The sequence below is a fragment of the Rattus norvegicus genome, chromosome 1 (genome assembly GCF_021556685.1).
Source record: "Rattus norvegicus strain SHRSP/BbbUtx chromosome 1, alternate assembly SHRSP_T2T, whole genome shotgun sequence".
NCBI lineage: Eukaryota > Metazoa > Chordata > Mammalia > Rodentia > Muridae > Rattus > Rattus norvegicus.
The window spans coordinates 74865085-74877957 of record NC_141534.1 but is presented as its reverse complement, the minus strand read 5'-3'; the positions used below and the strand labels follow the sequence as shown (position 1 = coordinate 74877957).

Genomic DNA, 12873 nt, shown 5'->3' with positions numbered 1-12873 from the left:
TATTTTCATTTTCAATAGAGTCCTATCACAGCTTCCCTCCCTCCACTAATCGCAGCCCCACCCCAAATCTTTCTTCCCTGATCCATGCCACGATAACTCTTCAGAAAACACCAAGCTTTTCCCTAATATCAGTCAAACAGAGACAACATAATGAATATGATAAGACAGGGTAAAACACCCATCAAGGGTGGGTGAGGCAACCCAGTAGGAGGTAAAGTGTCTGAAGGGCAAACAAAAGAATCAGAGACACCTTGACTCCTACTGTTTGTAGTGCCACAAAATCACCAAGCTAACATCCATGACATATATGGAGAGATCCTAGCCCTACTTATTTTATTCTGTGAAGTGTGTTCTCCAAGTGTCCACAACATCACTGGCTTCTCCAATATTTCCTTCTCTACCACAGTGTTCCTAGAGATTCAACAGGAAATACGTAGTATAGATCTCCAATGTGGGCTCTCTCCCCAGTTGATGTTTGACTGTGGGTCTTTGTGTCTAGTTGGCCTCACCCACCAGTTCTGCATCTCCATTACCTCAGTCTATCTTACAGGTGGGATAAATTATAGGCAGAATGTTTTTATGGCATTAATGTCCCAGTCCCAGAACAGGAATGCTTGCCTGGTAAAAGAAAAGATTGTTCAGGCTCCATGTTTTCCTTTACTAGTTGTCCTCCTTGGAAAACTACTAGTCGCCCTCTTAGAATTCTGGGAGCTTTTGCTGCACGAAGATTGCACATTGGTCGCCAAATGTCCCCCAGTTCTATTTGGCTTGTCCTGCCTTCTTTCCCATCATATCTTTCCCCACCCCTACCGGAACACTGTGGTTCCCATTCCCACGTGCCTACAGTCTACCCACAAAGTCTATTTTATTTCCACTTTGTGGGAGATCATTGCCTCCTACTTAGAGCCCTTCTTGTTACTCAGCCTCTTTGGGTCTGTGGAGTGTATCATGATTCTCTTTTACTTGAAAACTAATAACCACTTAAATCTGAATGCACATCATGTTTATCTTTCTAGGTCTGGGTTGCCTCATTCAGGGTGCATTTTTTTCTAGTTCCATCAAATCACGTGAAATTTTCATAATGTTATTTTTAATAGCTGAATAATACTTTATTGTATAAATATACCACATTATATTTATCTATTTTTTCACCTGAAGGACATCTAAATTGCTTCAAGTTTGTGACTATTAGTAATAAGGACCTACGGACAAGTGGTTGAGTGAGTGTCCTTGTGGTAGACTAAAGCACCGTTTGGGTATCTGCTCGAGAGTGATATAGCTGAGTCTTGACCTAGGTCAATTCCCAGTTTTCAAAGAAACTGCCATATTACTTTCCATAGTGGCTGTACAAATTTGTACTCCCACCAGCAATGGAAGAGTGTTTACCTCGTTCCAAATCCTCACCATCATGTGCTACCTCTTAGGTTTTTGAACTTAGTCATACTGACAGGTGTAAGATGTTATCTCAAACTCATTTTAATTTGCATTATCCTGATGGTTAAACAAGTTGGACTTTTCTTTAACTCTTTCCCAACAATTTGAATTTCCTCTTTTGAGAAATCTTTTTCTGACTTTATACTCTGCCTTTTATCTGGATAAAGTGGCTTCTTGCTATCTAGTTTTTGAGTTCTTTATATATTTTGTATATTAGTACCCTTATCAGATGCAGAGTTTGTGAAGATCATTCCCAATCAGTAGTCTGAGTTTTGTCATTTGACAGTCTCCTTTGTTTCACAGAAGCGTTTCAGTTTCATCAGTTCCCCGTTAATTAATTGTGAGTATTAGTGTCAGTGCTAGCTATCTGTGTTCTATTCAAAAGCTAGCCCCTGTGCCAATGTATTCAAGGCTACTTCCACTTTCTCTTCTGTTGGGTTCAGTGTATCTAGTTTTATCGTGAAGTGTCATTACCATGATTTTTTTTATTACCATACCTCTCTAGTAAAACTTGACATTAAGGTTAATGGTACCTCCAGAAATACCTTCTCAATTTTCAGTATTGTTTAAGCTATCCAGCGATTTTTCTTTTTCTACAAGAAATTCTTATTGTCCTTTCAAGGTCCTTAAAGAATTGGAACTGTGTTGGAATTTTGATAGGGATTGCATTTAATCTATTGACCACTTTGGGAGTGTGACCATGATTACTCTCTTTATTCTACTGATCTGTGATTATAGGATATTGTTCCATCTTCTGATATGTCTTCAATTTTTTCTCCTAATATCTGAAATTTTGTTCATCCAAGTCTTTTCTTTGCTTGGTTAGAATTACTCCAAGTTATTTTGTGTAATTTGTGGGTATTGTGAAGTAGTTTGCTCCCCTGGATTTTTTCAATACATTTGTTCTTTGTATATTGGATGGATACTGATTTTTTTAAAAATATTGTATCCAACCAGGACGTTTTTAGATTGAAGATTATTTTTTAAATCTTGTAACTGTTGTAGGATTTCCTTGCTAGGATTTTGGGGGTCTGATATCTATAGTAGTGTGTCATCTGCAAATAGTGATTATTTGAATTTTTCTTCATTTCAAGTTGTATCCCCTTGGTCTTCTTTGGTTGTCTTACTGGTCTAGCTAGAATATCAAATACCATATTGAATAGATGGGGAAAATATACAGCATTATCTTTTTTCTTAATTTAGTGAAATTGCTTTAATTTTATCTTTATCAATTTAATTTGATGTTGGCTATATGCTGTAAATTGCCTCTATTATGTTGAGGTATGTTTCTTGAGTCTCTCCAGCCAACTTAGCTTTCAGTTACATTTGCTTTGAAGGCTTTTTCCATCTTTAACCCTAATTTGGGATCTATTATTGGATATGAACTATGTTTTGAGGAGATAGCGGAAGCAAGAATATTGTTTTCTTATTAAATTTATTTATTTCGTCTCCTCATTATTACTATGAAAATATAAAATTAAGATGTATCAGAGAATGATATATATTAACTCTGTCATTTTTTTATTGCTGTTTGTTTGTTTTAGTTGTTCTATTATAGGTTCGCTATTCCAATTGATCGCTCTGCCATCTTGGACATATTTATAGTCTTCTTCGAACTATTCCTTCATGTGTCCTTTGCAGAAGGGGTTCAGTAATCATAATTTTGTTCAACCTCATTTTATGATGAAAAATTCCTCTTAGTTTCATTATGATTGATAGTTTTACTCTGCATAATAGTTTAGGTGGGGCACTGGTGCTGTTTTATAACTCATAGAATATCAACCCAATCCCTTATTGCTTTCTAGTCTCTACTGAATCTTGTGCTATTCTGAAGGGCCTGTCTTTAAATGATACATGTTCTTTCTCATTTGCAGCTTTCTGTGTCCTTTTTTGGTTCTGTATATTAATCATCACTATTATTTCTTAACAAGGGATATTTGAACTTCTGAAAAAATCAATTAGACTGAACATACATCTAGAGAATCTCCAGTCAAAAGCTAAAAGAATACACATTCTTTTCTGCAGCTTTTGTGACTTTCTCCAAACACATATTAGGATAAAACCAAGATTCAAAAATATAGGAAAACTGAAACCACATCCTGTACTTTGTCAGACCATTGGGGACTAAATCAGGACATAAACAACAGAAAGAAAGAACCAACCAAATAAAATTAACAAACAAAAATCCATGGAAGCTAAGAAACACAAAACTAAACCAAAGTTGATTGAAGAAACAAATCAAGAAAAAAAGAAAACCTGAAATTCCTAGAATGGAATGAAACTAAAATTGCAACACACCAAGCTCTCAAAATCTGTGGTACACAATGAGAGCTGTAGTAACAGGAGTGTTTTTGGCACATATCAAAAAATTTGGAGATCACACATTAATGAATTTATGAGATACCTGAAAGCCTTAAGGCCGTAAAGGTAAATGGGGAGAGTGCATCAAAATCAGGACAGAAATCCATGAACTGGAAATGAAAGACCAATACAAAGAATGAATAAAAACAATAATAATGATGACAAAACTTTAGACAATGTAGCAAAGGAGGAAAGAATCCAAATAAATGAAATTAAAGATGGACATGAGACATTACAAGAGACACTGAGAAAATTCAAGAAATCATAATCTTATGTTTAAATACACATATATTCCTCAAAATTAGAAATTTTAAAAGAAATGTATGAACTTCAAGATATAGATATGGCTTTCTAATGTTAAATAAAAAAGAAGTTAATTCTTCAAGTAGATGTAAATATTCCAAAGGATCCAAATAATAACATAAAATTCCATCCAAAAACTCAATTCAACACATACACACACACACACACACACACACACACATGTATATATATATATATATATATATATATTCATATATATTAGAAAAGAAAGAACAATTACTTTGGGAAGATGGATTACCATGATATCAGAAACATACAAAGACAAAGAAAAATTGTAGAATGACCAGTTTTGAATGTAGACACAAATAAAGATTTGAAACTGAATTTCATAACATGTCAAATTGACTAGACACTCTGATCATGTTGTCCTCATCAAAGAGATACAGCACCTTAAATCAATGAATGTAACACACCATTTAAACAGAATTAATAAGAGAAAAAAAACAACTGATCATCTGAAATGAATGGAGGAAAGCTCTCTCAGAAAATCCAAAATCATTTCATAATAAAAGTCCAGGAGAAAATGGTTATATAGAGAATGTAGCTTGGCTTAATAAAGATGATTTAAAGAAAACAGCAACAGACACCATCATAGGAAACAGAGGGAAAACTCCATATATGTCAGTGTACTTCGGAACAAGATAAGGTTGTCCCTTCTCACCCCTTCTCTTGAATTGAATTGCTATTGACAGGAGAAGGAGATAAAGATGCAACAGATAGGAAAAGAAGAACTAAAATGAAGAACTTGCAGATGTTCTGATGATATATAGAACTCTACTTGCAGATATTTCAATGTACAGAAGAGATCCTACAGACTGTATAGCTAATACAGACATTCAGCAACACAACATGATTCAGAATTACCACACATACCTGGTAGCCTTCCAATGTACAAAACAAACATTGAGAAATAAATTAAGGAAACAATTCCTCTCAAAATAGCTCCCAAAATTTATTATTTCTGAATGAATAGAGCAAGATAATGAAATGCAGATATCATAAAAATTATGACTTAGATAAATTTTACATAAGATTCCAGATATTGGAAGGATCTACTAAACTTATTGATCAGTAGCATTAATTATTGTGAAAATGTCCAACTTACCAAAGGGAATCTGCAGATTAAGGGCAACACTCATCAAAACTTGAATAGCACTCTTTACATGTATTGAAGTATGATGAATTTTCCTATTAAATCACAAAAACATTAAATATAGACAAAACAATGCTGCTGGAAAACAGCAACAAAATAGCAGATGGTGTCACAGTCCCAGATTTCATGTTATATTTCAGAGCTACAGTACCAAAAACAGCTTATATGTGGCATGAAACAGATTCAATGATCAAAGGAATAGAATTGAGAAGACACATAAACATGTAAAGATATACTCATACAGCAACCAGATTTTTGTCAAAAAAATGCACATTTGTAAACCAAAGAATCTTGGGACCTGGAGAAATTGCTTGGTGGTTAAGGGCACGCACTCCTCTTCCAGAGGTTGTAATTCCAATTCCCAGCAACCACATGGTGGCTCTCAACCATCAGTTTGGGATCTGATGTCCTCTTCTGGTGTTTTTGAAGACAGCTACAAGGTACTCATATGCATAAATAATATAAAGCTTTTATATAAAAGCTTTTTTAATATAAAGAAAATAATAGAAAAAGAAAAAACTTTAAAAGTGCTGGCCATACTGAATAGCTACATGTATAATAATGAAACATTATTTCTATCTCAATTCCTATACAAACTCAAGCTCAATGTATCAAGGATTTCAATGTAAGATTCACCTATTACATGCTAAAATCATTGCTATTGGTTACCCTTTAGAACTTGATGGTAAGACTCTGTTGCTAAAGAAGACACATATTTGACTTAATGCATAAAGTAAATTACAGCAGGAGTGGACCAGGAAGCTCCATCCTTGCTGGATAGCTTGTTTAATGCCAGAAGGTATTGAGCACACTGCCAGAGGGAAAAGGTAATCACCAAGCACAGGTAACTATGAGCCTTGTCAAACTCAAAATAGTAAGTGTCGTCACAAGATATGCCTTCTGGTACAAAAGTATGGTGAACATTCATCTGGTTGGGCATGAATCTAGACTAATCTGAAAAGATTCTCCATTGAAGGTTTTATTCCATCAGGATGCCCTGTAGGGAAAACGCCACAGAATTTTCTTAATTTATGATTGATGTGTAAATAGTGCATCTATAGTGAATGGCACCACCTCTGGGCAAGTAGCTCTGTGTTATATTAGAAATCAGACTGAGAATTTCATGAGCAGCAAGTCAAGAAGATTCATCATGGTCCCTACCTTTATTCCTATCTCTAGGCTACTACCTTGATTTTCTGCCATGGTTTCCCATAATTATGGACCTGTAAGCAAAATAATCCTTTCCTGCCCAAGTTTCACTTGGTCAGTGTTTTACCATCAGAACAGAAAGCAAACTAAAACATACATCATGGGATTAATGAACCATTGTAAGATAGCATTGACATCCTGCTTGACATGTTAAAAAAAATGGTCTCTTACACTGGTATTCGACCAAAAACTAACTCTAGAGGAGAAACAATTGCTATTATCTTGATAAATAGACACTATGTAAAATTTATTCCTATATCACTATTCCCATTGAACAACAAATCCTTCAAAACCTGTCAAAAAGGTATGATTTATCATTACCATTGTTATTACTATTATTATTATTATTAGTAGTAGTAGTAGTAGTAGTAGTCTGAATTTATTATTACATCCTGACTACAGTTTCCACCTTTTCCTCTCTTACCATTCCCTGCCCCACACTAGCTCTCTGCCCACCCCCATCTACTTCTTTCTGTTTCTCTTCAGAAAAGAGCATGTTGATATCCTCCCAGGGATATCAACCAAATATGGGACATCACTTTATAGTACTACAAGGCTCCTAACCTTTTATTAAGGATGAACAAGGCAACCCAGTATGAGGAAAGGATCCCAAAGACAGCCAAAAGAATCAGAAAAAGCTCCTGATCCCACTGTTAGGAATTCCTCAGGACAACCAAGATACACAACTTTAAAATATATAACATGGGGCCCAGTTAGTCCCATGCAGTCTCCTGGTCCTCAGTTCAATCTCTGTCAGCCCCTATGATACCTAGTTAGTTGATTATATGGGGTTCCTCCTTGACACTTTTGGGTTCTAAAATCCTTCCTCCTTCTCTTTTCCAGAATTCCACAAGCTCCACCTACGGTTTAGCTTTGGGTCTCTGAATCTAATTCTGTCTGCTAAATGAAGCCTCTCAAATACTAATTGTGCTAGTCATAGTAAGGATTAGGTCAATGAATGATGGAGAGAGATGTATAGAAAGGGACAACTGTTATTGGGGGTAACTTAGGGACAAGCTAGAAACTTAGTACAATAAAACCTTCCAGAAATCTGTAAGCTCGATCCTAGATAATACTCCCAGCAATGGGAGAAGGGAGCCTAAACTTGGCAATTCCCATAACTAGGCAAGATTCCCATAAGTAGGGGGATTGGGTTGCTAAGCCAGAAACAAAATCTTTGACTTAAAATTTGCCCTGCATGCAAGATGTGGTGGGGTAGATGGCACAGAAACTGCAGAGTAGTTATCTAATGACTTGTCCAGCTTGAGACCTTACACCATGAGAAGGAGCCTACCACTGACACTACTTGGAGGCCAAGACCCTGAACCTTGGATAGCCCAGAGGTGAAGGATAAAACCCAATATGACGGAGAAAGAAAAAAAATGGGCCAATGAAATGATTCCTAATGAGATGCTGTTTTTTTTTTCAAGGATGGTGATTGCCACATTGCCCGAAACAAAAAACAAAAACAAAAACAAAGAAAAACCAAAAAACAAAAAACGAAAAGTACAGACAGTAAGAGATAACATAATGTTCATCACTGAAGGGACCATAACTATCACACTCATACCATTCCAGGAATCATCAAATAAAAAGAGGTTAAAAAATGTATATAAGAGCCATGGTGATGAGTGATTTTAAGGAAACATCTGGACATAACAAGGCAGAAACACTTAGGAACTTACCATAATTGTGACAACATGAACTATATCTGTGTCAGCCCAAACCAGACAGAATCTCAGTATGCAAAGGTGAGGTGAGCATACAAACTCACATATAGATACAGAGTGAGTGATAATTTTTGGTTACTGGGAGAGGACAACACAATTTTCTTTAAGAATGTATAACTTCATAAATGGACCACATTTCAGCAGGTGATTATGCATCCAAGAATATTTGAACAGCACAAATTTGTCTTAAGTGTTTATATTTAAGGACAAAAGTTGAATGGGCAGACAATGGGATATGTGTTAAAAGTGTTAGGGAAGATGAGTTTACGAACAAAAGAGTTTGTCAAAATTCCAGATTGTCAGAAAACTTTAAAAAACCCTCTCACTCTATATCTGATAGACAATAAGGAACTGAAAACACTTGAATTCATTGACATTGGAAAGGACTTTCCAAATTTGACCATGATACTATAGACCTTAAGACCAACAATTAAAGGCCTTGTGTAGTTCTGTACAGTTTTACTCCCTGTCCTTTGGAGGTAGAGACATATGAATTTCTGTGAGTTTGAAGCCAGAGTTATCTAAATAGCTAGTTCAAAAACATGCCATACAAAAAAGAAAAATTGAAAAGAAAACCATGGAAAGAGACAAAGAATGAGGGAAGGAAAGAATCAAGCAAGATAGAAAGAAAAAGAAAGGAGGAGGAGAAGAGAGAAGAGGAAAGCAAAGCAAAGAAGAAATGGAGGAAGGGGCATATCAAGGAAGAACAAAAAATAAGAAATTGGCCTGCACAGTATTGAGATTATTATACAATAATTGACATTCTCATACGTAATGGAAGAGATCTACTAAATATCTAACATATGTCAGGAAAAGGAATGTATAAATAACTCAAAAATTTTAACAACCAGAAGTAAACAAATTAAAATAAGGAATAGATGAACAGATTCCTCAAAATATAAAGTACAAATGTTTGAGAAACAATGTTTTAAATGATCAGTGTTCTCTTTCTCAGAAAAACACAAAATAGATATAATTTAAAACAAAATCTTATCCCAGTCAAAATAGCAAGGTACAAAAATAAGAAAGAATGACATATGAACATGGGTTTGAGAAAGGTGCAAATGTATTCACTGCTGGTAAATGTGAAAACTAATACAGCAATCTAGTTTCTTCTTTGATAACACTTCCTTCATTAAAATCTCAAACAGTTTAGGCTTTTATTTTCTGTGTTGGATACTCTGATTTAATTCTTCGTTCAATGAAGCATATCCAGGATACTTTTTTCTGCATGCACACAGAGACACACATCCCACTGAGATACATGTACACATATCATACAACCACGCACACAAAAATTAATTATAGACATAGTAACTGTTATTCAGACAGATTTAATGATCTGGTTGTTTGTGAATTAAAAAGTTTCTTCATAAATAGTGGCTTGATCAGGAAACGTTTTGTTTTTTTGGATGTACAGATTCAAAGATGAATTAACCCCTTCTGGAACTCAAGTAGGTAGCAATGAATATCCTAGTAAGAGCACCAGTGGAAGAGGAAGCCCTGGGTCCTGCTAAGACTGAACCCCCAGTGAACTAGATTGTTGGGGGAGGGCGGCAAGGGGGGAGGATGGGGAGGGGAACACCCATAAAGAAGGGGAGGGTAGAGGGGGACGTTTGCCCGGAAACCGGGAAAGGGAATAACACTCGAAATGTATATAAGAAATACTCAAGTTAATAAAAAAAAAAGAGGTCCAGATTCAGCATTCTACGACACCATAAACAATTAACATTAAAGGTAATTTTAATCACATGCAAATTTAACTTAATGGAATCTTCTTGAAAGAAAGAAAGACAGACAGACAGACACACAAATACATATATACATTCAAACATACCATACATACATACAAAGATTCATAGGCAGATAAAAGAAAGACATATCAGAGGAATCACCAAAGAACAGGGAAGAGAAAGCCACAACTGGCCCATTTCTACCCATCAAATGAAGCTTACCGTTCTAGAAATGGGTTAATTGAGTCATTTGCAAGATTGGGCTTATGGAAACACACAAATAACCCAGTCTACTGCCAACACTATTGGTTGCTCTATACAAAATGAAGGTAAGGCCACATTGCTGAATACAACACTAACACAAGTTATTGAATATGAAGAAGTTGAGCTGATATCTACCTAGAGCCTTTACTACTACTGACTAATGATCATTTTATTTAAGGTACTCTGCATGCTATCAAATAGGAAATGCAAACATCAACCCAGCTGCAAACCCTCTGATCAATAGTGGTTTCCTGCCCTGCAAGATACAAATATACAATAGTGGAATAGTGCGACAACTTTGTGGGATTAACCAAGCAATTTCTGATTGGATTTAAAGTCGACTCTTCTATAAGCTCAAACCCAATACAACTTAAGTCATCAAGAACCTGAAGCTAAGATAAGCCATCAACCTAGGGGAAAAACAAATAGTGTCATTCTGCTAAGTGAATAGAGAAATAAAACGACTCCTTTAGAATATGCTATTATACTCATAAATCAGTGTCTCACTTTACCACCATCAGAGAAGTGTCCTACTGAGTAGCACACTCAGTTCTAAATAAGATGTGTAAATAAAACCTACTCAGGGTTCAGTAAATACTTTAGAAGAGGAAGTAGAAAAAAATGTAAGAGCCAGAGACTATGCAGGAGACTGAGGAAACAAGTGTTTCTAAGCACAGCTAGACTGATTGACATATGCACTCACAGAGAGTGTGGAAGCATGTAGAGGACGTGCAGTGGTCTATGACAGATAGGATGGCAGTGTTTAGAGGGAAATGGACAAAATCTCCAACATTTAATAAGAAATCTGTAAAATATTCCAAGTCCCTATTCCTAACCCAATTGCAAATACAAAAATTAATTGCCTCAAAATGAGTCTCCTTGAGCATACAAAGTATTCTTAAAGCATTGCCCCATGCTCAGTACTAAATGGAAAACAAAATAAATAAAATCAATGGCAATTTGGGAGTTAGCATTTTAAACATACATGATTTTTTTATACATAGTATGTTTTTGTTGTTGTTTGGTTTTTATGGTTTTCTATGTAAAAAAACAAGTATGTCTCTTCATATGCATTTCTATGTGTCTCTATTACTTGTCCTTCTTTGGGTATGTGTGTGTGTGTGTGTGTGTGTGTGTGTGTGTGTGTGTGTGTGTGTGAGAGAGAGAGAGAGAGAGAGAGAGAGAGAGAGAGAGAGAGAGAGAGACAGAGAGAGTGCTAAATGTCTTCTTTTTAAAATAATGTATTAATACTTAAGATGCCGTCTTGTTTGTAGTAACGGAGAAAAGAATAGGTGTGAGTTTGCGTGGCATGCAATGTAGGGAGGATATGGGAAAAAGTGATGGAGAGGAAGCTGTAATCAGAATATATAGTATGAAAACAAACTATCTTCAGTAAAAAAATAAAGAGTACTCCTGTTCTAATACCAGCAAATACAGAGAAGACATTTTAACATGGATTTTGGAAATAGAAGCATTCAAACTGTAAAAGCCATTGCACTAAATTTGTACACATGTTATATGGTATGAGTCTTCATCCTAATCATTGTTCTACCTTTTGTTCAGGTTTAAGTTGAGGAACTACCAATGTATTTTGGCCATGATGTTTGCCATTGAGGAGATCAACAATAATCCCTTTCTTTTACCCAACACGTCTTTGGGATTTGAGGTCAATAATGTTCCACATGGTCAAAGGAACACTCTAGCCACTCTTTTTGGCTCACTCTCAGGGTCTGATAATGCCATACCTAACTGTGGAAGTGCAAGAGAGAGCAATCCTACTGCTGTACTTACGGGACCATCGTGGGCAATATCTGAATACATAGGGACACTGCTGGATCTTTACAAATTTCCACAGGTGAGAGTAGGTGGTAGGACATGAGGTCAAATATTTTCTTAATTTACATTTCAAATGTTATTTCTTTCCAAGTTTCCCAGACATAAGCCTCCTATCCAGTCTTCCACTCCCATTCTTCTATAAGGGTGTTCCCCTCCCCAAACACCCTCCTTCCTGTTCCCCGGCATTCCAGTACACTGGGCAGTCCAGCCTTGGCAGGACCAAGGGCTTCTTCTTCCATGGTTGACCAACAAGACCATCCTTTGCTACACATGCCATTGGAGCCATGAGTCAGTCCATGAATTATGTTTGGTTAGTGGTTTAGTCCATGGGAACTCCAGTTGCTTGGCATTGTTGTTCTTATGGGGTTGCAAGCCCCTTCAGCTCATTAAATCCTTTCTCTAATTTCTCCAATGGGGATCTTGTTTTCAGTTCAATGGTTTACTGCTAGCATTCACCTCTGTATTTGACATGCTCTGGCTTTGACTCTCAGGAGACAGTAATATCAGGCTCCTGTCAGTATGCACTTCTTAGCTTCATCAAACTTATCTAGTTTGGGCATATATATATATATATATATATATATATATATATATATATATATGCTGTATACTCATGTTGGGCAAGCTCTGAATGGCTGTTCTTTCCGTCTTTGCTCCAAACATTTGTTCCCCCATTTAAGAAAGAGTGAAGCATCTGCACTTTGGTCATTCTTCTTCTCTTGAGCTTCATGTTGCTGTGGACTGTATCTTGGGTAATTCAAGCTTTTGGGATAATATCTGCTTATCAGTGAGTGCATACCATGTGTGTTTTTCTGTGATTGGGTTAATG

At 36.1% G+C, this 12873-nt stretch overlaps 1 protein-coding gene across 1 annotated transcript in view; it reads left to right on the top strand.

Moving 5' to 3' along the window:
* Window positions 1–12873, top strand: part of Vom2r23 (vomeronasal 2 receptor, 23) — a 32908-nt gene that overhangs the window by 4164 nt on the left and 15871 nt on the right. Inside the window, exon 2 of the mRNA NM_001099649.1 lies at window positions 11772–12063. Within this exon, the coding sequence (NP_001093119.1) occupies window positions 11772–12063 (292 nt within the window). The remainder of the gene's footprint in view (window positions 1–11771; window positions 12064–12873) is intronic.